Raw genomic sequence first — 27,965 nt, 5'->3', positions numbered from 1 at the left:
ACTGTGTGTGTGTCTCTCTCTCTGAGCTGCACCAGAGCAGGGCTGATGGCATTGACCCGAATTAACTGGAGACATATGTAATGTAAGTTCTTGGCATGGCTCCTTGCACGTGGCACAAAGTCAAGAAAGAATGGTATTATTTATTATTATTTCTTTGGGATCGGGCCCACGTGCTGCTCACAAAACGGTAGCTTGCTTTACTGGGCCCCAATCCGGATCCCTATCCCTGTGTCTGCCCTGCAGGATGGGCTAAGGGAACGGCACTGTGTTCTGGGTCAGGATTCAGACACTCTGGGTTCCCTCAGCTGGGTGCCATCTAATTCCTACAAGCTGTGCCTTCATATTGCCATGTTTGATAGCAGCGTGGTAAAATATGCATAACGTAGCATTTACCATCTTAACTTCTTGTCTGTTTCTTTTTATAAATTTTTTTAAAGATTTTATCTATTTATTTATGAGAGACCCAGAGAGAGAGAGGCAGAGACACAGGCAGAGGGAGAAGCAGGCTCCCTGTGGGGAGCCCGATGTGGGACTTGATCCCAGGACCCCAGAGTCATGCCCTGAGCCAAAGGCAGACCCTCAACCACTGAGCCACCCAAGTGTCCCCGTTTTGTTTTTTAAGTAATCTCTGCCTCCCGATGTGGGGCTCGAACTCAGGGCCCCGAGATTAAGAGTCGCACACTCCTCAACTGAGCCAGCCAGGAGCTCCTGGCACTGGACTGTTTTAATTACTACGACTTTGTGTACTCAACTTTCAACTCAGGTAGTGTAATTGGAGATAGGAAGCCTGGAAAGAAGGAGCTAAAATAAGAAAAGTGGGAGGTAATGACGCTGGCATTTGTACTAACTGCTTCTGCTGTGGGCTGGGTCGTGTCCCCCACTAAATTCATACCCTAAAATCCTAACCCCTGGAAACCCAGAGTGTGCCAGCAGGAACACACACCACTATATATTCCTTCTGACAGAGCCCCCTGAGGACAGGGTGCAGACTCGCCTGGACTCACCTCAGGTTTTGAAGTTTGCAGCTGGGGTGTCTGAGCCCCTGACACAGCAGCCTCACCCCCCGGCTGCCCAACGCGTTGCGGTACAAAACCAGCTCTGTCAGATTCGGGTTGGTGCTCAGAGCGGCAGCAAGCTGTTTGCTGTAGGCATCTGGCAAAACGTTCTTCTCGGGTCTGCAAGAAGGAGAGACAGGACAAAGCCTAGTCAAACCAACCACTGTACAATGATTGTGTGGGGAATCATGTGTCACCTCACAATTTATGAAGCATCTTGTCATCTTTATTTTTTACATTTTTTAAGTAGGCCCCATGCCCAATGCAAGGCTTGAACTCCCAACGCTGAAATCAAGAGTTGCACACTCTACCAACTGAACCCTCCAGAAGCCCCTGTCATCTTTATTTTATCATCTGAATGACCCTGGGGGCTTGTCCAATGTCCCTCAGGAGACTGGAAATAGGACGGAGCACTTAGCCTGCCTGTGGGTGTCCTTGGGTGGGGGTGGGCTAACCACAGCCTTGGAGCCGGATCTTCCTAAATGGTTCTATTGGAACACAAGCTTGCCCACTAGGCAAGGTGTTTTTCTACGGTGCTTACTGCTTCGATGGCAGAATGGAGTATTTGCAAAAGAAAGTAGCTGCCTGGTGCACGAAGCTGAAAATACTGACCACTAGCAAAGGTGATCACATACTAAAGACAAATGCCCAGCTCCTCCAACAAGACATGGTCATGGAACAAAGAGTCAGAATGGAGCTACTGTAGAAAAGAGAGAGAGAGAGAGAGAGAGAGAGAGAGATTAAGAGATGTATCAAGAAAATACCATGTGTGCACAGGGCCTGGATGCTGGCTGGAACACAGCAGTGCTGATAGAGATACCTGGGTGCACCTGTATGCAGCTATGGACTGGGTATCAGATGTCAGGAAACCGTTAGCTGGGGTGGAGCCACAGTGCTCATGGGGAAACAACATCCTTCTCTGTTAGGGATCAATGTTGAACGATTTAGTTCAGCAGTAGGTGAGTATCTGGTGCCATGTGGGTGAAATGACTTGACTCAGATTTGCTTTAAAATATTTGAGAGAAGGGATCCCTGGGTGGCTCAGCGGTTTAGCACCTACCTTTAGCCCAGGGCGTGATCCTGGAGTTCCGGGATCGAGTTCTGTATCAGGTTCTCTGCATGAAGCCTGCTTCTCCCTCTGCCTGTGTCTCTGCCCCATGTGTGTGTGTGCGCGCATGTATGTCTATCATTTATAAATAAAATCTTAAAAAAAATATTTGAAAGAGTAAGACCAATGAATCGCTGACCTCTACCTCTGACACCATTAACACATTATATGTTAATTAATTGAATGTAAATTAAAATTTTTTAAAAATAAAATGTTTGAGGGACGCCCAGGTGGCTCAGTAGTTGAGCTCCTGCCTTTAGAGCCCAGGGTGTGGTCCTGGAGTCCTGGGATCGAGTCCCGCATTGGGCTCCCTGCATGGAGCCTGCTTCTCCCGCTGCCTGTGTCCCTGCCTCTCTCTCTCTCTCTGTGTGTCTCTCATGAATAAATAAATAAAACTTAAAAAAAATTAAAATAAAAAAATGAAATGTTTGAGAGAGAAAGAGAGAAAAGCAAGAGTAGAGGGTGATAGGGACCCAACCCACTGGGTTGCTCAGTGGTTGAGCGTCTGCTTTTGGCTCAGGGAGTGATCCCGGAGTCCTGGGATCGAGTCCCACATCTGGCTTTGTGCATGGAGCCTGCTTCTGCCTCTCTCTCTCTCTCTCTCTCTCTCTCTCTCTCTCTGTCTGTCTTTCATGAATAAATACATAAAATCTTAAAAAAAAAAGAGTAGAGGGTGATAGGTCAATTTATGGCCAAATGTGGCTACGTGGTAAGGCTACATGATGAGCTCACAGGGGAGATTATCAGTAAATACTGTTTTCTCCACTTATGTGTTATTTTTTTTACTTTATTTTTAAAATTTATTATTATTTTAAAAATATTTTATTTATTTATTCATGAGAGACACAGAGAGAGAGGGGCAGAGATATAGGCAGAGGGAGAAGCAGGCTCCATGCAGGGAGCCCGATGTGGGACTTGATCCCAGGACTCCAGGATCACACCCTGGGCTGAAGGCAGGCACTAAACCACTGGCCACCCAGGGATCCCTTTATGTATTTATTTGGGAGAGACAGAGACATAGGCAGAAGGAGAAGCAGGCTTCCTGTGGGGACCCTGATGTGGGACTCGATCCCAGGGCCCTGGAATCACGACCTGAGCCAAAAGCAGATGCTCAACCACTGAGCCGCCCAGGTGCCCCGTGATATTTATATATATAACATTATGTGACCTTAACCACAATAGAGCTGTAGGACTAACAAATCATTGTACTTAGAGTGTCTACACAGTCATGAAAATGTCATCTAAAAAATGACATCTAACATTTGTTAGCTTCTGACCCTGCACACAACTCAGTGTTGAGCCTTCACAATGAACCCCATAAGGTAGGAGTTGAAATTCCATTTTCTGCACAGAAACATTGAGACTTGATGAACAGAGGTGATGGGCAAAGCCACACAGCTAGTGAGCAGCAGAGTCAGGATCAAACCCCAGGCTACTGATCTTCACTCCCCTCTTGCATCCTGGAGCATGGTAGCTGAAAGTCCTGGGTACATGGCCCCACATTTAGTGCACATTAATGGCAACTAGGTCTGGGAGGAACCTGGTTACCAGAATTGTGCCTCCACGTGGGACGAAGAGTCATGAAGAGCCAGGCAGAGTAGTAACTGGAAATAAGCCTCCAGTCAGAGCGGGATGTCCATGCATCCTGTCCCTACCGCCTGTACCCCTGGCCCTAGGATGCCTCTCCTTCCTAAATTTTCACATGACTGAGTCACCTCCTCACTGAGGTCAAAAGCTGACATTAGTGGCCTGGGAGACCCTGGGGGCCAATGCCCCAACCTGACTCATGTACAACTCAAGACCCCTGCTCCCCTGTCCCGAGGAGCAGGTGGGAAGTACCTCTGGGTCCCATGAGTGACCAGCCGGATGATGTTCTCTCTGTTGGCTGCCTTCCTTCCTTGTCTTCTCTACTTTCTGGGATTACCTCCCAAAGAAAGTGCTCTGTGCGGCCAGAATCTGACATCCCCAAATATGCCACGATGGCATAAGGATTATTTTGAGTTTAAGGCAAAGGAGGGCACCTAGGTGACTTAGTGGTTCAGTGTCTGCCTTTGCCTCAGGTCGTGATCCCCGGGGTCCTGGGATCAAGTCCCACATCAGGCTCCCTGTGGGGAACCTGCTTCTCCCTCTGCCTATGTCTCTACCTCTCTCTGTGTCTCTCATGCATAAAGAAATAAAAACCTTTAAACAACAACAACAACAACAAAAAGCAACCGAGGTGCAGAAAGAAGCCTTTCCAGAACTTCTGTTATCTGAAAGTGAGGGATGCCACAAATCCCCTCTCCTGGGGAAGTTTTATGGCCATGAAGATGGAAATTTCGTGCCAGAGGGGTTCAGAACACACTAGCCCAAGAAATGGCTTCTTAAATGTCTTGAGCTGAAGGAGTCTGAGAAAGTGGCAGAGGCAGGATGATCACTGACCCCCTACTCCACCACCATCTGGCGCTTCTTCCCTGAGAATGGGTCAATCTCCCATGTGAAGAGTCTCCTTCCTGTCCCAGAAGAAAGGGAGGCATCCTGATCACTAGGGAGTGAATTCCAGGCCAAGAAGTCTATATAAACAACCTAGTTATTTGTTCACCATGTACTGCCCCCCCACCTCAAAGCCCTTTGTCTTGTCAATTCTTTTCTTTTTTTTTTAAGTAAACTATGCCCAATGTGGGGCTCAAAGTCATGACCCCAAGATCAAGAGTCACATGTTCCACTGACTGAGCCAGCCAGGCGCCCCTAATTTCAGAGATCTTTTATTTATTTTTCTTAAAAGATTTATTTATTTATTTATTTATTTATTTATTTATTTATTTATTTATTTATGGGGGGGGAGGGAGGGAGGTGGGGGAGGAGCAGAATGAGAGAGAGATAAGCAGACTCCTCACAGAGTGGGGAGCCCAACATGAGGTTCAATCCCAGGACCTTGAGATGATGACCTGAGCCGAAATCAAGAGTCAGATGCTTAACCAACTAAGCTACCCAGGTGCCTCTAATTTCAGAGATACTTTATTTTAAAGACTTTATTTATTTATTCATGAGAGACACAGAGGGGGAGAGAGAGAGAGAGAGAGAGAGAGAGAACAGAAGCAGGCTCCATGCAGGGAGCCCAATGTGGGACTCAATCCTGGGACTCCAGGATCATACCCTGGACCAAAGGCAGGCTCTCACCCGCTGAGCTTCCAGGGATCCCTAATGTCAGAGATACTTTAAATGTAGCTCTGTTAATGGCATTATATGCTAATTCAAAATTCAGCCTGATATGTCCTTAGGTGGCCTGTCAATTCTTTACAGGCTGATTGTTTTTTAATCAAAATGTTTGAGTACTTCCTGCTCTGGTAGGGCTCCAAGGACATGTGAAAATTCAATAAAATTTGCCTGCTTTTCTCCTGTGAATCTATCATGTCAGTTTGTTTGTTTATCATAGGCCAATTTAAAATTTTTTAAAAGATTTTATTTATTTATGAGACACACAGAGAGAGGCAGAGACACAGGCAGAGGGAGAAGCAGGTTCCCTGCAGGCAGCCTGATGCGGGACTTGATCCCAGGACCCCAGGATCAGGTTCTGAGCTGAAGGCAGATGCTCAACCACTAAGCCACCCAGATGCCTCTGTCAATTTAATTCTTAGGCCCAGCCAGAGACCCAAAGAGAGAAGAGAATTTTCTCCCACTACAGCTCTAAGACAGACCTGCACAAACACATCTCAGCCCATTAGTTTCCCCCATATTTCTGCCTTCTCACAACTAACCTCCCTAACAACTTCTAACAACTAACCTCAGTGTCCCTTTCTTTTGTCTTGCTGATGCTTTAAAAAAATATACTGTTCTTCTGTTAGAATGCTATAAAAGCCCAGGTTCTAACCATCCCTTTGAGTTACTCATCTCTGGGGATTCCCAGGTACAAGTGCAGATGAATTAATAAACTCCTTTTTTTTAATGCCCAATGTGGGGCTTGAATGCATGGCCCTGAGATCAAAAAGTTGCATGCTCTACCGACTGAACCAACCAGGCACCCCAGAACTAAGAAAGATCTAATAACATCTTTGTTTTTCTCTGTTAATCTGTCTCTTTTCAGTTTATTTTTTATTTTTTTAAAATTTTTAAAAGATTTTATTTATTTATTCATGAGAGACAGAGAGAGAGAGAGAGAGAGAGAGAGAGAGAGAGAGGCAGAGACACAGGCAGAAGGAGAAGCAGGCTCCACGCAGGGAGCCCAACATGGGACTCGATCCCGGGTCTCCAGGATCAGGCCCTGGGCCGAAGGCAGACGCTCAACCACTGAGCCACCCCCTTTTCAGTTTAATTTACAGGCCTCCGTACAAGATCTAAGAGGGTAGAAAGAAAAAGGACGATTTTTCTTCTTCTGGATGTTACTTACATTCAAATTTTTGCATCTAAGATGACTCCTTGGGGAACCCAAACCAACACAAAGTCTTAGCCAAAAAGCCAAAACAGTCACTTCCTCAAAGATTCCTTCCTCTATCTCCTCTTGATACCACCCAACCCTCCATACCTCCATATCACTGCCTCTTACTGCACCCTGTTTTATTTTCATTGTAATAGTTCTCTCCTCCTGAAATTACCTAAATGAGCTTTTTTTTTTTTTTTTTCCTGGTTTGCTTGTTTATTTATTTACTGTTCCTTGTCTCTCTCTCTTCCCATTAGGATGTCTGTGCTGGCAGGTGCTTGGTCACACTATGCACTCCAGAAAAGCACCCTTGATAATATTTGTTGGCTGGATACAATTTCCTTGACCATAGCCCCAGTTTAGTCCAAATGAGTACTGTTTAAATGCAGGACACTAACCTGGGCAGTGTTGACATTTGGGGGCCAGACCATCGTCTATTGTGGGAGGCCATCCTGGGCACTGTGGGGTATCTTTGCAGAATCCCTGGCCTAAGCCTCCAAAAGCCATAGTGCCCCCCATCTCCTCGTTATGAAAACTCAACATATCTCTAGATATTGCCAATATCTCCTGGGGTGGGGGCAAAATCAACCCCAGTTGAGAATATGAACATGGTGGAGAGCAGAAACTTCGAGAGTGAGCCCCGTTGAGTACTTACATCTGTGTCGGTAGCATCTGGGGCCCTGAAGCCCATCTCCCCCCATCGTCTTCATCCGGGCTGTAGGCAGCCCCATGCAAGTGCAGCACCAGGGCACTCCTACAGTTCTTCACACAAAAGGAGGAAATCATGTGTTCCATCTTGGTGGCAATGTTGCTGACCACTACCACTTGGAAGGGGCTCAGGGCCTGTTGGATGAAATCCTCCTCCTGGATCTCATACAGACAGCTGAAGAGCTCCAAGGAGCCCTGCTGCAGAGTGGAACCCTCGCTCTGAGCTTTCCTTTGGATCCACTCCAGCAGCTCCACCTTGACGTGAGGTGAGACCTTCCAGCAAAGACTCTTCTCCAGGTAGCTCCTTGTCTCCTCATTCAGGAGTCCAAACAGGAAACGGACAGTGAGTGCCAAGAAGCTCCTTTCTGAAAACTCGTACTCAGCTAACAGCCTCGTCACATTGTGTTCTGGGCTGGACCTGCTCTCCCCAAGATCCAGGATATAGTACATGGCAGCAAAGAATTCCTGGAAGCTCAAGTGGATGAAGCTGTAGAACTTTTCACAGTTGATATCCTTCTGGAAGATGTTCATGTTGAGGAAGGAAGAGACATCTGCCCCATCTAGGCCATGCTTCCGGAGGTCCTGCTCCTCAAATAGAATTTTCTGATTCCAGAGGCCATCTGCCGCCAAAGAGCACAGCCCTCTCTGGTTGGGTGGGGACTGGAGGATTGGGCTCCCTGGCTTGGGCTGCATCAGACTCAAGAGGTAGAGCATGTACACTGCTGTGGTGGTCCTGGATGTCTGTCTTAGAAGCCCCCCATCCTCCAACTGCTGCTTGAGGCAGGTACAAACCACCCAGCACACCATGGGGACAAAGCATAGAGTGAAGAGGGGCTCATTGTCCCTGATGAAATTGAAGACTTGACCGGCCTGCTCTGCATTGTGGAAATACTTATAGAAGTACTCCTTCCTTTCTGCCTCAGAGAAGCCCAGGATCTCCACATGCCTGGGGTGCTCCAGCAAGCGGTGGAGTTTCTCCAAAGCCGTGGGCCTGATGGTGATGAGCACAGACAGCTCAGGCAGCAGCTTCTTCCGAATCAGGCTGCTGAGAAGAAGCTCTGTGGGCCGTTTCTCCTCCCAGCAGAGGCACCAGGGGCCCTGAGGGTCGTGGAAAGAGGGTTTTAGCTCATGGAAGCCATCAATGATGAAGAGGAGGCGCTCAGGGACTCGGACAAGCTCCTGGAGGGGTACGCTGGGCTCAGGCCAGCAGCTGGAGATGAGATCCTGGGCGCTCTGCTCCTCAGTGCTCTGGTTCATCTTCCTGCAGTTGATGTAGAAGAGGTAATCAAACCTGTCCTGGAAGAGCCTCCCGTCGGCCCAGTCCAGCATCACCTTGTGGGCCAGCATGGACTTGCCCATCCCCGCTGCTCCCTGCAGGACCACGGTGCGCGGCGGCTCGGGGCGCTCCTCGTCGGGCTCGAAGAGGGTCTCCATCTGGATGAAGCTGGCCTGGTGTCCCACGGTTCTCGCCTGCCCCCGGCCTGTGTCCAGAAGCTTCTGCTGGGCCCACATGGGATTTGAGTGTTCCTTCACCAGGAGGAGGGGGGTGTACCTCTGGCTGAGGTTGACGCATTCTCCTAGGCGTGCGTTGCGGTCTTCCATCAGCCGGAACTTCCTGCGAACATAGTCCCTGTACGTTTCCCGGGGATCTAACCGAGAGGAATGAGGGGTCCGTGGGAGACTCGTCAGCAATCGTGCACGGATTCGTGAGTTAAAGCAAACCTCAGTCTAGTGTCTATTTGTTCTGCAATATCCTTGGGACAGTTTTCTGGATGGAGCCTGGGAACTTTGGTATTTCTCTATAAAGATCTTCCCTTTTCTTGAGAAGCAGAGGTACTAACATGAGGACTGTCCTGAGGCACTATTCTTGCTACTCAAAGGGGGCCCACGCCCAGGAGCTGCTGGAAGACCATAAGGGCACCTAGAGGAATGTGTCAGTCTCTGCCACTGGTTCTCTTGGGTCCTCCCGGTGAAGAGACACTGAAATCCCATGTGGGCTCACAAGATGCTGGTGGGAAATGCAAAAGTGAGCCCCACTACCCACCTACTGAATCAGAAACCACATTTCTAACAAGACTGCTTTATGATTTGCATACACATTTAAGTGTGAGAAGGCAGGGCACCTGGGTGGCTCAGTGGTTGAGCATCTGCTTTTGGCTTGGGTTTGTGATCCCAGAGTCTCCGGATCGAGTCCCACATAGGGCTCCACATAGGGATCCTGCTTCTCCCTCTGTCTATGTCTGTACCTCTCTCTGTGTCTCCCATGAATAAATTAAATCTTAAAAAAAAAAAAGTTTGAGAAAGTAGTTTAGAGAACTTACTCGTTCTATAAGTCCTGTGTTTAAAGTCTCTTAGGGAAATCTACTTGGTATAGAAGTGAATGCATAATCTAGAACAGCAGTGCTCACCAAGGTGATTGTGTGTACACACACGTCCCCCAGGGCATTTCTGGTAAGGTCTGGAGATATTTTTGGCTGTAACAAATAAGGGTGAGGGGCAGGCTACTACCATCTAGTGGGTGGAGGCCAGGGATGCTATTCAACATCCTATAGTGCCCAGGACACCCCACAATAAAGAATGATCCAGCCCAAATTGCCAATGGTGCCCAGGTGGAGGAACCCTGCTCCAGAGAAAAATGTATCCTTTTGTATTTGGATGTAACCAGAGGCCTGTAATATCTGGTCAAAGGGGGACACCTGGGTGGTTCATCAGCTGAGCATCTGCCTTCATCTCAGGACATGATCCTGAAGTTCCAGGATCAAGTCCCACATCAGGCTGCCTGCAGGGAAACTGCTTCTCCCTCTGCATATATCCCCACCTCTCTCTGTGTGTCTCTCATGAATAAATAAATAAAATCTTAAAAAAAAAAAATCTGGCCAAAGGAAGGTTTAAAAAGAGATCTAAATTTGAGCCCAGGACTCTCTCGAAAAGAATGCATGTACTTCTTTTATTTTTAATTATAGTAAAATATATGTAACGTAAAACTTAGCATTTTTACCATTTTTAAGTGTTTGATGGATTTGGTGACATCATGTGCATTCACAAAGCTATGTAATCATCACCACTATCCATTTCCAGAACTTTCCTCATCCTCAACAGAAACTGTATGCCTACTAAGCACTAACTCCTTATTCCTTCCCCTACCCAGCCCCTGGCAGCCACTGTTCCACTTTCTGTCTCACGTCTACTTTAGGTACTTCATGTAAGAGGAATCACACCATATCTGTCTTTTTATGTTGACGCATTTGACTTAGCATCATGTTTTCAAAGTATGCTCATGCTGTAGCAAGTATCAGAATTTCATTCCTCTTTGAGTCTGAATAATATTCCATTGTATGTATATATATGTATATACATGTATACATACATATATACATGTATATATATATACACACCATATTCTGTTTATCCATTCATCGGTTGATAAAATTATTTTATTAGCTCCCTTAATGTGTATTGATAAATACTAATACTAGGTTCATAAATATGTCAATTGTACTTCTCTTTTGTCAGCTGTGATTCTATTTCATGTAGAAAGCATTTTTCAGTTGAACAAAGATAATTGGGACAGTAATATTCGGATTTTGTGAAAGTCTTAGTCTTTTCCTGGGGAGAAAGTGTTCTTATTTTGAGACACAGGGAATATTTGGAAACTAGAAAAGCTTAACATAATGATGAGAATAAAGATGGAGTTACCATATATTGACCATGTGCTATGCCCAGTGCATTAAGATGCCTTGAAAGGTGTCCAGAATTATTTGTATTATAGTTTTTTTTAAATATTTGTTTATTTTATTTATTCATGATAGACACACACAGAGAGAGAGAGAGAGAGAGAGAATGAGGCAGAGACACAGGCAGAGGGAGAAGCAGGCTCCACGCCGGGAGCCCGACGTGGGACTCGATCCCAAGACTCCAGGATTGCGCCCCGGGCCAAAGGCAGGAGCCAAACCGCTGAGCCACCTAGGGATCCCCTATTTGTATTATAGTTAACAGTGGTGCCGTCTTTCCAGCAGCCCACAGTCATTTCTTCTTTGCCAACAATCCTGATTCTATTAAGGTAATGGGTGCTGATCCCTTGATTCCAGTGAATGCTGTCCTTTCACAAGCCCCAGAGGATGAAGAACAGTTTGGCTAAACCATTCGTGAGCAATCTCATTCCTTGTTGCCAGCGGCTGGTCTGGGAATGTGCCCCAGTCCTGACCAATGAGGAACACAGAGATGACCACTGAGAAGGAGTAAGCTTATTGAAAGGATTTTATTCCTGAATAAAATGATTCTCTCTTGAGGAAGAAAGCCTTTTTGTCTCTCTTTTCTCCCCTGCTTGGAAGTCACTTGCGTGGTTCGGTTGCCAACATGCAACCATGAGGTGACAAGTCTTAGGACAAATGAAACAGCAAGATGTTGGGGCTTTGACAGTGTTGTTAATCTGTTACATAAACTCTGCAACCACCCAGGTCAAGATCTCTTGTTATAGGCAAACATTAAATAAATATCTTTTTTTTTTTTTTTTCTTGATCTACTCTGTTGAATAGTCTGGTGTGTGTAGCCTTGTGCAGTCTGCAAGATACATGGCTCATGGCTCACCTCTTCTTAGAGCTCCAGGAAAGACTTCCAGAGAACATGCTGACTGGCTCCCCAGTGAGGATGGGTCACCAGGTGGAGTATCTGGAAGAGACATTTTAGGAGATCAGCTAGCATATACCTGGCTAGCTCTCAATAATAATAGCTACTTTGCACACCTGAAATGAATATAACTTATATGTCAATTTAAAACATATTAGTTACTATTACATCAAACTGTCTACATGATAACTGTCTGCCCACCCACACCCCGAATGATTGGCGGTCACCTCACATGCAGCACTGCTGAAAACACTTGTTCATCATAACCCACTCTCCTTCCTGGGTACACATCATGGTGATTGGCACCTCGGTCCATCCAACAAATCCCCTCAGGCAGGAAGTTGTGAGTTAGCTTGAATTCCCTCCCTCCAGTCCTTGGTCAGGTCTCATCCACCCACCTCTCCAAGCATCACTGGCACCAGTGTTATCCAGGCAAATTTTGCTTGCATTGGAAACACAGCAATAAACAAGGTCTCTGCTCCGTGGACCTTACATACTTTTGGCATGGGGAGTTGAATTTCTAAAAATAATAAACACTTTGTATAACTTCAGATAATGATGAAAGTTGTGTCTAAAACAAGTGTACGTGACAGAGCGGTTGAAAGTAGTATTTTAGTTTGGGTGACCAGGAAAGGCTTTTCTGCGGATGCATTGTAAGGTCAAGAATCCCAAGTGCTGGGATCCCTGGGTGGCGCAGCGGTTTAGCGCCTGCCTTCGGCCCAGGGCACGATACTGGAGACCCGGGATCCAATCCCACGTCGGGCTCCCAGTGCATGGAGCCTGCTTCTCCCTCTGCCTGTGTCTCTGCCTCTCTCTCTCTCTCTCTCTCTGTGACTATCATAAAAAAAAAAAAAAAAAAAATCCCAAGTGCTTCCTGGACATCTTTGAGCTTCACAGGACCCTAAAGTGCAAGCCTACCTGTGAGTTCCAGTGCTCTGGCAGGTATGCCCCCACCTGGTGGGACAGGCTCCCCACTTGGCTAGTCTTCCTAGCAGAAGTAGACCACAAACATAACAGAGGGGGCACCTGGCTGGCTCAGTTGTTGGAGCACGGGACTCCTGATCTCAGGGTGATAAGTTCAAGCCCCACGTCAGGCATAGAGTTGGTTTTCGTTTTGTTTTCTTTCTTTTTCTTTTTTTTTTTTCCATAAAGAAAAAGCCCCCAAACCTGCAGATAACAAGTGTTGGTGGGGGTTGTGGGAAAATTGGAATCCTTGTGCTTCCGTAGTGGGAATGTAAAATGGTGCAGCCACTATGGAAAACACTGCTCCTTAAAATATTAAAATAGAATTACTGGGGCAGCCCCGGTGGCTCAGTGGTTTGGTGCCACCTTCAGCCCAGGGCGTGATCCTGGAGACCCAGGATTGAGTCCCACGTCAGGCTCCGGGCATGGAGCCTGCTTCTCCCTCTGCCTGTGGCTCTGCCTCTCTCTCTCTCTCTCTGGTCTCTCATGCATAAATAAATAAAATCTTAAAAAAAAATAAAATAGAATTACTAGTGGATCCAACAATTTCATTTCCAAGTATATATTCAGAATAATTGAAAGCAGAACTTGAAGAGATAGTTGTACATCTGTGTTAACAATAGCATTATTTACAATAACGAAAAGGTAGAAGCAACTCAAATGCTCATCAAGGGATGAATGAATTGAGGCATCTGGTGGCTCAATTGGTTGAATGTCTGCCTTTGGCACAGGTCATGATCCCAGGGTCCTGGGATCGAGTCCCATGTGGGGCTCCCTATTAGGTGGAGTTGCTTCTCCCTCTCCCTCTGACCCTCCTCCCATATTTGTGCTCTCTCTGTTTCTCTCAAATAAATAAAATCTTTAAAAAAGAGAGAGATAGGGCATCTGAGTGGTTCAGTGGTTGAGCGGCTGCCTCAGCTCAAGTCATGATCCTGGGGTCCTGGGATTGAGTCGTGCATCGGGCTCCCTGCAGGGAACCTGCTTCTCCCTCTGCCTATGTCTCTGCCTCTCTCTCTCTGTGTCTAATAAATAAATAAGTAAATAAATCTTTAAAAAAGAGAGAGAGAGAGATGAACGAATTAAAATGTAATATATATATATTAGTGTATGTATTCTCCACATGATGGAATATTATTCAGCCTTAAAGAGGAAGAAAACACTGACATATGCTACAGTGTGGATGAATCCTGAAAACATCATGCTATGTGAAATAAGCCAGTCACAAAAAGATACTCTATGATTCCACTTCTTCTTTTTTTTATTTTTTTAAGATTTTATTTATTTATTCACGATAGACATAGAGAATGAGAGAAAGAGAGACACAGGTAGAGGGAGAAGCAGGCTCCACACAGGGAGCCCGATGCGGGACTTGATGATCCCAGGTCTCCAGGATCGCTCCCTGGGCCAAAGGCAGACGCCAAACGGCTGCGCCACCCAGGGATCCCCTATGATTCTACTTCTATGACATATCTAGAATAATTCAATTCATTTATAATTTTGTTATGTGTATTTTGCCACAATTTAAAAAAAGTAATCAGTGAATATTACAGCTGACAAAAGACTTCATTCAGAGATGTTCCAACTTAGTGTTTTCTGAAGTATGCCACGAGCGCCACCCACATCCAGTCCAAATGCAGATTCCTGGTGCCCCAAACCTGCTGAATCAGAATCTCTACCATGGGGTTTTGGATTCTACTTTTATAGCAAGGTGTCTGGATGATTCCCAGCACATTAACATGCAAGAACCACTGTGCTGGTCCAATCCCTTTGTCTTACTGATGAGACAACAGAGGCCCAGAGATGTACACTGATTCTCCAGGATCACACAGCTGAAAAAAAGCTGTGCTTCAGCCCATGGGGCTGCCTTTTGATGAACTGAAAGGACACAGTCTGGTGAAGGATGCTCACCAAAGTTATCAGTTATAATGCTGGGGAAAGGTTTAGGAGCAATGTGAGAAGGGTGGGGACTTAATACTTATTAAGGATATTATTTGAATCTCCTACAAGAAGTATTTAGAACTTCTATAAGTAAAACAATGATATGAGATCATAAATGAACATACTTATCCTTTTGTCTTTATTGCTGATAGCACTTTGATTTATTTTATTTATTTATTCATGAGAGACACAGAAAGAGAGGCAGAGACACAGGCAGAGGAAGGAGAAGCAGGCTCCATGCGAGGAGCCCGATGCAGGACTCGATCCCCGAAATCCAGGATCACACCCTGAGCCAAAGGCAAATGCTCAACTGCTGAGCCACCCAGGCGTCCCGCACTTTGATTCTCTTATGTGAAGATGTAAGGCAGTTTCATACTCCCACAGTCGGATGCCTCTCCAGTGCTATCCGAGGATGGAGAGAGGAGAGAAGGAGCCACCTGGAACCCGGCCTAAGGAGGCCTCTTGTCATCACACCTCACCAGGACAAGAGATTATGCCGCTAAATTTCTATGATTACAAGCAAGTCTACACCACATTGGTAAGTTCAAATCAGCTCTTCCTGGAGTATTTAGACCTTGGAAATTAGCAAATGCTACAAACCAGGGTCTTTCGGGTAGATGCTCAACCACTGAGCCACCCAGGCCTCCTGAGCCTCTGCGTTGTCTTACCTCTAGAACAGGTGTGATCATTACAATGTGGGTCACACAGCACTTAGGACGCAGAGCGCGGCATTCCGCGCAGTGGACGCCGCGTTAGAGGAGGGGGTCGGTGTTAGCAGCATCGTGATTCTCTCACGGCACAGAAGACACAGTAGAGAGATCAGGGAGAGCAGGGAGAGATCGGGGCGCAGCAGAAGGCAGCCAGGGTGGTTGAGGGCGAGGGCCAGGCCCAGTGCGGGAGGACAGCACCAGCGCCCGACGAAGTGCCTCCAGGGTTTGGGTGGCGAAGCGGCAGTTCTGGGGGCAAGTGCGGCAGCGAGGGCGCCGTGGCCCGAAGGCAGAGCGCGGCGCGAGCGCGGCAAGGGCAGCAGCTAGCACCGGGGTTCGGGGTTCGGGGTTCCTGCGCGTGGTGGTGGCCCCCGCAGGGCCGGCGGCCGGTGGCCTCCTTACCCCTCACCGGCTCCTCTCTCCGGCCCTTCTCCCACAGGTCCCGCCGGTTGATGCGCTGGAAGAGGCCCAGCGCCAGCGGCCAGGCCGCGTCGGGCCCGCAGTGTGCCACCAGCAGCTGCGCCGTGTCCAGGGGCCCCGCCGCCTCCAGCCGCCCCCAGGGGATCCGGCCCGCCTCCGCCTCGGTGCCCAGGAACAGCTTGAACTTCTTCAGCTCCACCGCCTCCAGCTCTTCCAGGTAGGCGGAGAGGCGACAGAGGCCGCTGCTGGGCCGGGCGCGGGGCATGGGGGCGCCGTGCACCCCGCAGGGCGGAAGCGGAGCCCAGGGTGTGTCCGCGGTGCCAGCGTCCCGGCCCCGGCCCCGGCCCCGCAGGCCCACCGCAGGCCTCCGCGCGAGGCTGCAGGAGCCCGACAGGAAAGCCCTGGTGGCGAAATAGAGCTTCGTCACGCTCGGGTGACGCCTGCCCAGCCCCGCAACGCGCCAGTGGGTGTTCCCCTTCCAAGAAGAGGAAGTTGGTCACATTAGGAAATCCCAGGAGCCATTCCACCATGAGAAAGACTTTCACTTCTGCTCCCTCTTCCCGGCTCCCTGGCCAAGAGGACACTCCCTCCTTCATCTTTCCTGCTGTTTCCCTTGCCTCTCCCCTGCCCCTGGTCCCTTGGAGTATTATCCAGCTAGCTACTGGCCCCTCCTCGTGGGAGGATTAGACCTCCTCTCTGTTGGCATGGGACTTGGATAGGGCACCTGCTCTGGGAGACGGCCCCTGAGCACGCAACCCTGCAGTGTGGGCAAATGTAGCCAACCTCTCTTCCAGGTAGAAGCATTAAGAACCTTACTTGCAGGGGCCTGCTGTTTTCTCTTTTCGTGGGCACAGAAAGGGACTGCAGGGTAAACAGTATAATGGTCCCCCAAAGACATCTGTGTCCCAATCCCCCAATCTCTGAAATGTTACGTTAAGTAGCAAAGGAGACTTTGCAGGTGTGATTAAATGTAAGGCTCTTGAGACGGGGTCCTGGATTATCCACATCCAGGGGATGGGATAATCCACATCCAAGGGTGGGCTCAGTGTCATCGTGATGACCAGGGTCAGAGGCAAGAGAGATGGAAGCAGAGGAAGGAGGGATATGATGACTGGCTGGAAAAGGCAAGGAAATGGATTCTCACCTGGAGCCTCTCAAGGAACAGCCTGCTGACGCCCTGACTTTAGCCCCTTTTTGGACTTCTGACCTCCAAAACTGTAAAATACTCAAAGTGCGTAGTGGTGTTAGTTATAGCAGCGTAAGAAACTGATACAGGTGGGCAGTGGGTGGCGCAGCGGTTTGGCACCTGCTTTTGGCCCAGGGCGCGATCCTGGAGACCCGGGGTCGAATCCCACATCGGGCTCCCTGCATGGAGCCTGCTTCTCCCTCTGCCTGTGTCTCTGCCTCTCTCTCTCTGTGTGTGTGACTATCATAAATAAATAAATTTTTTTTAAAAAAAGAAACTTTAAAAAAAAAAAGAAACTGATACAGGGGGATCCCTGGGTGGCTCAGCGGTTTAGCGCCTGCCTTTGGCCCAGGGCGTGATCCTGGAGTCCCAGGATCGAGTCCCGCGTCGGGCTCCCTGCATGGAGCCTGCTTCTCCCTCTGCCTGTGTCTCTGCCTCTCTCTCCCTCTCTCTGTGCCTCTCATGAATGAATAAATAAAATCTTGGGGAAAAAAAAAAAGGAGAAGAAGAAGAAAAGAAACTGATACAGACTTTTTCCTGCCTGGGACCAGGAATGAGAATATAGATGTAGCCAGGGCTAACAGGCTCAATATGGTAACAGAACTGCTGTAAATCAGGAAGATAGAGGGCTCATTTCTCACTGTGGCATAGGTAAGCCCAAACTGCCTGGTATAGGGATTTAATGATTTGGGGAGGGCAGTCAAAGCAGTATTACTTCACTTAGGGTGCCTTGAGCTAAAACCAGGAAGCCTGATTTCAGTGCCTTTAACAATAAGGAGAAACAAACCACAGCTATAAGAAATAATATGGATAAATCCTATGGGCATAATGTTTTGTGTGTGTGTGTGTGTGTTTTAGATTTTATTTATTTATTATTTATTTATTTATTTATTTATTTGAGAGATAGCAAAAGCACGGGGAGTGGCAGGCAGGGAGAAGCAGACTCCCTGTTGAGGACTCCATCCCAGAACTCTGGGACCATGACCTGAGGTAAAGGCACATGCTCAATCAACTGAGCCACCCAGACGCCCCATACGGGTATCATATTAGGCAAGAGAAGCCAAATATTAAAAAGTGTGTTCTGTATAATTACATTTCAATGAAATTCAATAACAGATAAAACCAATGAACAGTGTCAGTTGCCCTGGGGAGGCAATCCAGTTCAGCTCAAATAGTTCCGATCACCATTTTCTTCCCAACAACTAGAACGGTGCCTGAAATGTACCCCTCCCCCCATTATATCTGATTAGCTATATAATGAATGAATCACACATACATCTAACATTTTATATGACCCAAGATGGAGATGTTACCTAAGAGAGGGCATAGTATTTGGAGAAGAAAAATATGGATTTTGTTAAACTACTTGGAATGAAAATAAGACCTTAAAGCTATGTCCAGCCTATGAGCAGTGCTGGCTAAATAATTTTTTTTAAAGATTTTATTTTTACTTATTCATGAGAGACACAGAGAGAGGTGAGGTAGAGACATAGGCAGAGGGAGAAGCAGGCTCCCTGTGAGGAGCCCAATGGGGGACTTGATCCCAGGACTCCGGGATCACACCCTGAGCCAAAGATAGACATTCAACCCCTGAGCCACCCAGGTGCCTGAGGCTAGATCACTTTGCCTGAGAAAAGGAATGCAGAAAAAAGTGGGGATGGGTGGGTGGGTGGGAGAAGAACGTGGGGAAGGAATTCTATGAAATGGTAATACCTTCCTCACTTTATTTTTTTTCCTTCCTCACTTTTAAATAAAAAGTATAGAATGCTTGATTGCAGGGGTTGGGAAATTATTTAAAATAATTTTTAAATTATTATTATTGGTCTAGATTGATTAGGAGGATAAAATATTTGACACCAAGCGGGAGACAGGGCATTGGGAATGTTATTCCACCAGGAGTCATAAAAATCAGTGGCTCCCATAGGGAGCAGGGAGTTGGTGAGTGTTTCTGTGCATGCCAGCAACATGAAGAAGAGGCATGGCGGAGTCCCTGCTGACTTTCCAGGGACAGCGGTGCAACGTGGAGATCCCCCAGGTGTCTCTCTTCCCCCACCCCCTGTACCCCACCATCTCACTAGCAGTGTGACCCTGGAAGAGTCACTTTACCTTCATTCCAAACCTCTGAAGGCTCACCAAGAAATAGGACTCAGGACAAGGCCTTACATAACTTATGTAAAATGGGAATCTCAGAGGTGAGGTTTTGGGCTCTGATCCTCAAATGTGACCTACTTCAATTTTCCTACTTTCACTACCTACTGTGGCCTCTGCAAGTCTACCAGTCCAACTGTGTTGCTACTAGAAGCAGGGATGGGACAGATATGCTCAAAGGAGAGGGGAGGCATCGTGAGAGCCAGTAATGCTTTCTGGACTCACAATATAGCTGCACTCACAATACACAAAGAATATAGCTTTTGAGGTTGCTTAAGGAGTGGGATTGAGATTAGTGACCATTAGTGGGTACAATCTCAAAATCATAAGCCTAGTGCTTTTTTTTTTTTTAAGATTTTTACTTATTTATTCATGAGAGTCACACACAAACAGAGAGAGGCAGAGACATAGGCAGAGGGAGAAGCAGGCTCCCTGTGGGGAGCCCGATGAGGGACTGGATCCCAGGGCTCCAGGATCACCCCCTGAGCCAAAAGCAGACACTCAACCACTGAGCCACCCAGGCAACCAAGCCCAGTGCTTCTCAAACTCTAATTGTACATGAATCACCTAGGGATTTTTAAAAAAGATTATTTATTTATTTATTTATTTATTTATTTATTTATTTATTTATTATTTTTTTATTTGAGAGAGACAAGGAGAGAGGGAGGATAAGCAGGGGGGAAGGGTAGAGGGAGAAGAAGACTGAGCACGGACTCTGATGCAGGACTCAATCCCAGGACCCTGAGATCATGACCTGAGCAGAAGGCAGAGGTGTCACCGACAGCCACCCAGCCACCCCCACCTGGGGATCTTATTAAAATAAGGATTCTGATTTAGCAGGTTTGAGACTTTGCATTTCTTTCTTTTTCTTTTTTTTTTAGAGCAAGAGAGAGAGCATGAGTGTGCATGGTGGAGGGGGGAGGGGCAGAGGGAGAAGGAGGGAGGGAAAATCTCAAGCAAACTCTACTCTACCCTCAGCACAGAGCCATACATGGGGCTCAATCTCATGACCCTGAGATCATGACTTGAGCCAAAATCAAGGTTGGATGCTTAACCAACTGAGCCATCCAGGCACCCCCTGGATTCTACATTTCTAACAAACTCCCAGTTGATGTCAGCATTACTGGACCAAGTCCACATTGGCAAGGAGCCAGACTTCTGTAAAGATTAAACCTCAAAAATGTCTTCAGGAGGTCTTGGTGTAGAACAAATGTGAGGAAATTAAAAAAAAAGCATTTATATAAATGAAAAAGAAATTATGGGTTAACTTTGGATCTTTCAAAGCCATGGAGTTGAGAGGTTTTTTAATTTAATTTTTATTTTTTTAATTATTTTTTTTGTTATTTTTTATTTTATTTTATTTTTTGAGTTGAGAGTTTTAGACACCAAAGATGCTCAACCACTGAGCCACCCAGGCACCCCTGAACTATTTTAAAATGTACAATTCAGACATTAAATATATTGGCAATGTTGTGCAGCCATCACCACTATCTATTTCTAGAACTTTTTTCATCCCCAAAGGAAACCCCAGACCCTTAAGCAAGTCACTTCTTTCTCCTGTCTCCTTCCCCCAGCCCCTGGCAACCACCAATCTACTTTCTCTCTCTATGAATTTGTCTCTTCTGGCTATTTTATATAAATGAAATCATGTAATATATGACCTTCTTCTACATTGGGCTTATTTCACATTGTATAATGTTTCAAGGTTCATCCATGTGGAGCACATATCAGTACCTGGTTCCTTGTTATGGCAAAGTAATATTTCATTGTAAGGCACAGAGTAGTTTTGAACAGGGGAGGGATGGAGTCAGATCCACATTAAGGAAAATTCTTCAGGGCTCTTGTGGAAGCTAAGCCAAAGGAGGAGTCTAGGAGAATAAGCAGGTTGGTTGGGTTCAGGGGCCTGGGTGGGGGCAGTGGGTGTGTTTGAGGGATGCGGGGGTAAGTGGCAATGTTCTAAGGCAGTGGAGAGGGAAGAGATGTTGCTAATCTGGAATCTTTATGGGTTAGATTTGAGCTTCCCTGAATGACTCACCATCTGACACCTCCCTCCCCACCACTGTCGCAGGAGGAAAAAGATTTCTAAGAATGCAGATGGGAAGGCAGAGGAAAGCTGGATCTGTAACTATTTCGTGTATCCCCTTTCAAAAAAGCCCTGCTTTCTCATGGGAAGGAGGAGAATGGGCGATTTCTGGGGACTCTTGTAGCTCAGTACTATTTCTACACAGGAATGAATCCACTCCCCCCTGCCTCCTCCCCTGCCCCTGACTTCAAGGGCTTCAGACTTTGAAAATAGGAAAAGACAATTTTTTATGAAAGTCAATTCAGGAAACACTGAAAATGCTTCCTGAGACTTCTTTCTTACCAAGAAAATGTTATTTTTCTGATCACGAAAATGCCTTGTCTTTCTTGTAAGACATTCCAGTGTGTTAGAAAGTGGAAAGAGACATAAAGAAGAAACATAAAGATGTTGAGAAATTTTTGCTGTTGTAATGAATGACTGGCACCAGGATTTATGTTAAGGAGAATCTTTTTCTTCTTCTTCTTCTTCTTCTTCTTCTTCTTCTTCTTCTTCTTCTTCTTTTCTTTTCTTTTCTTTTCTTCTTCTTCTTCTTCTTCTTCTTCTTCTTCTTCTTCTTCTTCTTCTTCTAAGAGAGTGAGAATGAATTGGGGGACAGGCGGCGAGGGGCCGAGGAAGAGAGACAGAATCTTAAGGAAGCTCCATGCTCAGTGCAGAGTCCCACTCGGGGCTCCATCTCACAAGCCTGAGATCATGACCTGAGGCAAAATCAAGAGTCCGATGCTCAACCCATTGAGCCACCCAGGTGCCCAAAGGAGAATTTTGATGAGCAGGTTGGAAGAGAAAGATAAGCATTAAGAGTTAAAAGCAGTGAGGTGCCCAGCTGGCTCAGTTGGAAGACCATGTGACTCTTGATCTTGGGTGCATGAGTTTGAGCCCCACGTTGGGCGTGGAGCTTATTTAAAAACACACATGACCACACAAAAACTGTCCATAGCTACATTATGAATAATAGCCCCCCAATGGAAACAATTCAAAGGTCCATCAATGGATGAACAGATGAACAAACTGCGGCATATCCATAAAATGGGATATGATTCAATCATAAAAATGAACAATGTTCTGACGCGTGCTACAATGTGGATGAACTTGAAACGTGATGCTGAGTGGCAGAAGCCAGAAGCCAGAAGCAGAAGGCTATGCATGGCATGATTCCTCTTATGTGAAATGCCCAGAATAGACAGATCTTTGGAGATACAAAATAGATTAGTGTTTGTGGGGGGGAGGAGAGGGATGGGGAGTGACTGGTAATTGGTTTGGGGTCTCTCTTTGGGAGATGGAAATGTTCTGGAATTAGACAGTGGTATATATATATATATATACCATCACCCCTCCCCCTCCAAATCAACATTGAATTGTGTACTTTAAAAAGGTGAATATAATAAATAAATAAATAAATAAATAAATGGATGCTTGGGTGGCTCAGCAGCTGAGCCTCTGCCTTTGGCTCAGGGCGTGATCGTGGAGTGCTGGGACTGAGTCTCACTTCAGGCTCCCTGCATGGAGCCTGCTTCTCCCTCTGCCTGTGTCTCTGCCTCTCTCTCTCTGTGTCTCTCATGAATAAATAAATAAAATTCAAATAAATAAATAAATAAATAATAAAAGGGTGAATATAGGGGCACCTGGGTGGCTCAGTGGTTGTGCATCTGTCTTTGTCTCAGGTCGTGATCCCAGGGTCCTGAGATCAAGTCCTCTGCATTGGGCTCCCCGCAGGGAGCCTGCTTCTCCCTCTGCCTGTGTCTCTGCCTCTCTCTGTGTGTCCCTCATGAATAAATAAATAAAATCTTAAAAATAAAAACAAGAACATCATCCACTATCCAAATAGGGCTGCTTTTAAATACGACCAAAATAATGTCTTTCATTATTTGTTTGGGGGCAACATAAATTTTGACGATTTATACAACTTAGTTTTGGTATTTACCTGTCAATTCCACTGTGACTTAAGTAAGTAGATTCTATTTTTCCTGTATAACAAAGCTGAAGCTGCTTAGCTGCCCACTGGTATTCTCAGGGGCCCCAGCTCTCTCTGCATCCTGCATTCTCCTCCCTCCCTGGCATCAACTTTCATTGTCATGCTTGACACCTCATCCTAAGGCGGCTGCCACAGCTTCCAGGGTCCCAATCACAATCGGGGCAAACATCAGTGGGGGAAAGGGTGCTATTTTATCAGGAAGAGTAAATGCCAGCTCAGAAGACAGCCCACTTTGATTTACATTTTACCGGCCAGAACCGGCCACCTGGCACCTGGTAGAGAATTCAACAGGTCAAAGAATTTTTTTTTTAAAGATCTTATTTTATTTACTCATGAGAGATAGAGAGAGAGAGAGAGAGAGAGAGAGAGAGAGAGAGAGAGAGAGCGCCCGCCATGGGACGTGGGACTCTATTCGGGATCTCCAGGATCACACCCTGGGCTGCAGGCAGCGCTAAACCACCGGGCTGCCCAGGTCAACGAATTCTTGTTTTGCTCTCCTACTTCAGTCCATTTGCTCCTACCATGTTTCCAGACTCAAGACTGACCCAGTCCCTAGTTCCTGAATCTAATATCAAGGTGGTCACGATGACAAACTCTAAAATTCTTGTGATGAAATTTCAAGCCTGAGATGGTGTGATGGAGTGGAAAGACCACGGTCCTGGACTGGTAAATTTCGGCTCTGCCTTTGTGATAGGTCTGGGACCTGGGGCAAACCACTCCCTTCTGCAAGTTTCAGTTTCCTCCCTGAAAAATGAGTGTAACAACATCACCTCTTTCATAATATGGTTGTGAGGATCTAATGAACTATGTGACATGTCCTCTATAAGTGCCAGGTGTTCGTTTTGCTGTGACTGATTCTTAGCAGGGACCAGCAGACAGTGGGTGAGGCTGGTCATGGGCTTAGATGTGACACAGACTCACCCTCTCCAGCATGAGAGCAGAGTGCTGTCAGCCCATGGCTTACCACCATATTCCGAGCACCCAGCACACAGGGGATGCTCTCAATGCTTGAATGAATTATATAAATAGATGAAAATGTGAATGAATGGATGAATAAATGAATGTGTGCCAGGCACAGAGTGCATTGCCACATTATCTCATGGGATCTGCACTACAGCCCTTATCAGGGACTATTGTTGAACTACTTGTACGTAGGAGAAAATAAATCTGTAGAGATGACTTGATCAATCACACGATCAAATATAGTAAAAGGCAGATCCAAACCCGTTCAAAGCTGATGTTATCATCCCCCTCTTGATTCTCAGCTGAAGGTGAAGATCATGATCACCCAGGGGATTTTATTTTATTCTATTTGAGAGAGAGAGAGAGAGTGAGAAAACGAGCTAGGGGAGGGGCAGAGGGATAAGGAGAAAGAGAATCTCAAGCTGATTCCCTGCTTAGCAGGAAGCCTGATGTGGGGCTTGATCCCAGGATCCTGAAATCGTGACCTTATTTTAGCTAAAATCAAGAATCTGAAAAAAAAAAAAAAAAGAATCTGACAGTCAATGGGCTGAGCCCCCATGTGCCCCACAGGGAAATTTTTAAAAATTACATATAATATATATGTATATGTGTATAGATGTGTGTATATACATATAAAAAGTTTTCAAATATACATATACAGTGTATATATTTTCCATGTGAGATTATAATTATACATAAATCATACTCTATAAAGATATGAACATAATATGTACATTAAATTGACCTCTTCTTACTGCTCCCGAATCAGCATCTTTGTTGGGGGGGGGTATGGGGGTATGATGTGAGGCCATCAAATGCCTGTGTTTTTTTTTTTTTTTAATTTATTTATTTATGATAGTCACACACACACACAGAGAGAGAGAGAGAGAGAGGCAGAGACACAGGCAGAGGGAGAAGCAGGCTCCATGCACCGGGAGCCCGATATGGGATTCGATCCCGGGTCTCCAGGATCGCGCCCTGAGCCAAAGGCAGGCGCCAAACCGCTGCGCCACTCAGGGATCCCCAAATGCCTGTTTTTAAAAAACTCCCCAAGGGATCCCTGGGTGGTGCAGCGGTTTAGCGCCTGCCTTTGGCCCAGGGCGCGATCCTGGAGACCCGGGATCGAGTCCCACGTCGGGCTCCCGGTGCATGGAGCCTGCTTCTCCCTCTGCCTGTGTCTCTGCCTTTCTCTCTCTCTGTGACTATCATAAATAAATAAAATTAAAAAAAAAAACTCCGCAAGTAATTCTAAGAAACATATATTTATGTTAATACCGTAAGGGCACAGAGAAATTATACTTTTTTCTAGCAACAGAATTCCTATCTCCCTGTTCTAGAAGAGACCTGTTTCTGTTGAGAGAACATTTTGGAAAGTCACTTAGGTGTAAGACCTGTTAGCTGCACAGATTTTTTTCAGTGTGAGGTGTGCATGTTTGCAGACAGAGCTAAATCATCCAGGATAAAAAGGAATTTTAGAAGCCAGGCAGGGAAAGCCAGAGGGTAAAGAAATAGATGTCAGGTGCCTGGAGGGAACTTTTGGCGGATTTATGGAGATGACTAATGGGGATTTTAATTGCTTTGCTCTATGGTGGGTGAGGAAAGTGCTCTCTGCCTCCACCCATCATCAGTATGATCTATGTTACTCCCTACCATAAGCTGGATTTACTTTTGCAAGAGATGTGACAAAACACTGAGTCCTTGGTGGCACCAGATGATGCAGGGGCTGCCCTGTGGGAGCCCACAGAGGGAGTTAACATTCACACTTGTTGTCACATAGAGAGGACATCGGGTGTCACTCACCACAGTTGTCGCCACAGCCAGCATCACCAGCTTACAGACAACTGGCTGTAAGATGGAAATCATCTTTCCAGCCTGCAGATAGGGAAACCAGACCCCAGAGAGTGTGCATATTTGGCAGAGCCAGGCAGTGAGAGGACTCAGAAAATGAGGCAAACTCAGATCTATGTGACTCCGGGGGCCCTTGGGTGGAGCATCTGCTTTCACCCTGTGATGATCTCAGGGTCCTAGGATGGAGTCCCACATGGGGCTCCCTCTTTAGGAGAGAGCCTGCTTCTCCATCTCCCTCTGACCCTCTTCCCTGCTTGTGACCTCTCCCTCTCTGTCTCTCTCTGTCAAATAAATAAATAAAACCTTAAAAAAAAAAAAAAAGATCTGTTTGGTTCCAAGGTCCAGCGTTTGAGGCCTTATCTGCTGGAAGGACACTTACTGACCTCCCAGGCAACTCCTGGGGGGTACACTGGGGCCCAAAGCAGGGAAGTCACCTGCAGACCATCACTTAGCACCCCAAAGCTGTCAAGTTCACCAGTTGCTCCTCCCACTGCCCAGGGCCCTGCTGCTGCAGTCTTGCATTCACAATCACACCGTCATGGAGGCCTGCACACAGGGGTTGTGAAACTTCCTGCATAGCTGTGTCCTCACTGTCGCTGATGCAAACCCTGGAGGAAGTGCCCAGCCCCACTGGTCCCTTCCCCACGGGGCTCCTGGACAGCCTTCTGGAGCCAGGATACCACGGAGTCTGCCCTGACCAACCAGGAAGAGCAGGCCACTTGCTGCTGATATTAATTAATTATTTTTTTTAAAAAAGACTTTACTTATTCATCATAGACATAGAGAGAGGCAGAGACATAGGCAGAGGGAGAAGCAGGCTCCTTGCCGGGAGCCCAACATGGGACTCGATCTCAGGTCTCCAGGATCATGCCCTGGGCCAAAGGCAGGCACTAAACCGCAGAGCCACCCAGGGATCCCTTACTGCTGATATTAAAACAAAGTAGTGCGGGCAGCTCCGGTGGCTCAGTGGTTTAGCGCCACCCTCAGGCCAGGGCCTGATCCTGGAGACCCGGGATCGAGTCCCACATCAGGCTTCCTGCATGGAGCCTGCTTCTCCTTCTGCCTGTGTCTCTACCTCTCTCTCTCTCTCTCTCTCTCTCTCTCTCTCTCTCCCCCTGTGTCTCTCATAAATAAATAAAATCTTAAAAAAAAAAAAAACCCAAAACTCAGTAGTGGTGCGAGGCACTCAAAGGCGATCTGTTATGTTCCTAACACCTCAAACCAGGTGATGTCTCTCTACTACAAGAATGCAGGAGGATGCGTCACAGAAGTTAGCATGGTATGGGATCCTATACCATCCCCACCCGGCTAGTCTACAACCACCAGGAGCTGACCTGTAGGCTAAGTCAGCTTTGCTCCAGGAGAACTAGGATGAGGTCTGAGCTGGGATCAAGCTCTGGGAGTGGAGCATGGACGCTTCCTACCTCCTCTCCCAGAGTCCCAGAATTCCCAAACAACTCTGGGCTCGGGAACACTCTCTCCGTTCTGGAGTGGACGTGTGTTTACTACATGCCGCAATACTGTCCCTTTCTTTATCTGGACTTCCGCATTCCAGCCTCTGCTCTGGGAATCTTCTTTTAGAGCCGAGTGAGTAGGGAAAAGCTTGCCAAGCTGATGTAACGTAGCATCCCAGAATCCACGGCAGGCCTGTCTTCTCCCCCAGAAGTATGTGCTGGGTACCAGGCCAGCAAGTGGCCCCATTCCAGACTCCTCCAGGACCAGGCTGGTGGATGCCTCCACACCGCTCAGCAGATTGCTTCCACGCCTCGGCCTAGGGAGGCTGCCACTGCTGTCACCAGACCCCAGGCAGCAGGAGGATGGAAAGAAGAATATGGAGAGCAAACAAT

General features: G+C 46.9%; 1 protein-coding gene across 2 annotated transcripts in view; it reads right to left on the bottom strand.

Annotated features, from left to right (window-relative positions):
- Positions 1 to 16,338, bottom strand: part of NLRP12 (NLR family pyrin domain containing 12) — a 32,979-nt gene extending 16,641 nt beyond the window's left edge. For both annotated transcript variants that reach the window (XM_055309445.1, XM_055309446.1), the window contains exons 1-4: positions 15,904 to 16,338; positions 11,855 to 11,935; positions 7,215 to 8,916; positions 1,005 to 1,175 (exon numbers count right to left, since the gene is read on the bottom strand). In XM_055309445.1, coding sequence (XP_055165420.1) covers positions 1,005 to 1,175; positions 7,215 to 8,916; positions 11,855 to 11,935; positions 15,904 to 16,186 — 2,237 coding nt within the window. In that variant the 5' untranslated portion in view covers positions 16,187 to 16,338. The remainder of the gene's footprint in view (positions 1 to 1,004; positions 1,176 to 7,214; positions 8,917 to 11,854; positions 11,936 to 15,903) is intronic.
- Positions 16,339 to 27,965: the final 11,627 nt, after the last annotated feature.

The sequence above is a fragment of the Nyctereutes procyonoides genome, unplaced genomic scaffold (assembly GCF_905146905.1).
Source record: "Nyctereutes procyonoides isolate TBG_1078 unplaced genomic scaffold, NYPRO_anot_genome, whole genome shotgun sequence".
Classification (NCBI taxonomy): Eukaryota; Metazoa; Chordata; class Mammalia; order Carnivora; family Canidae; genus Nyctereutes; species Nyctereutes procyonoides.
Note: the sequence above shows the minus strand (reverse complement) of the source record. Positions and strands in the feature narration are given on the sequence as shown.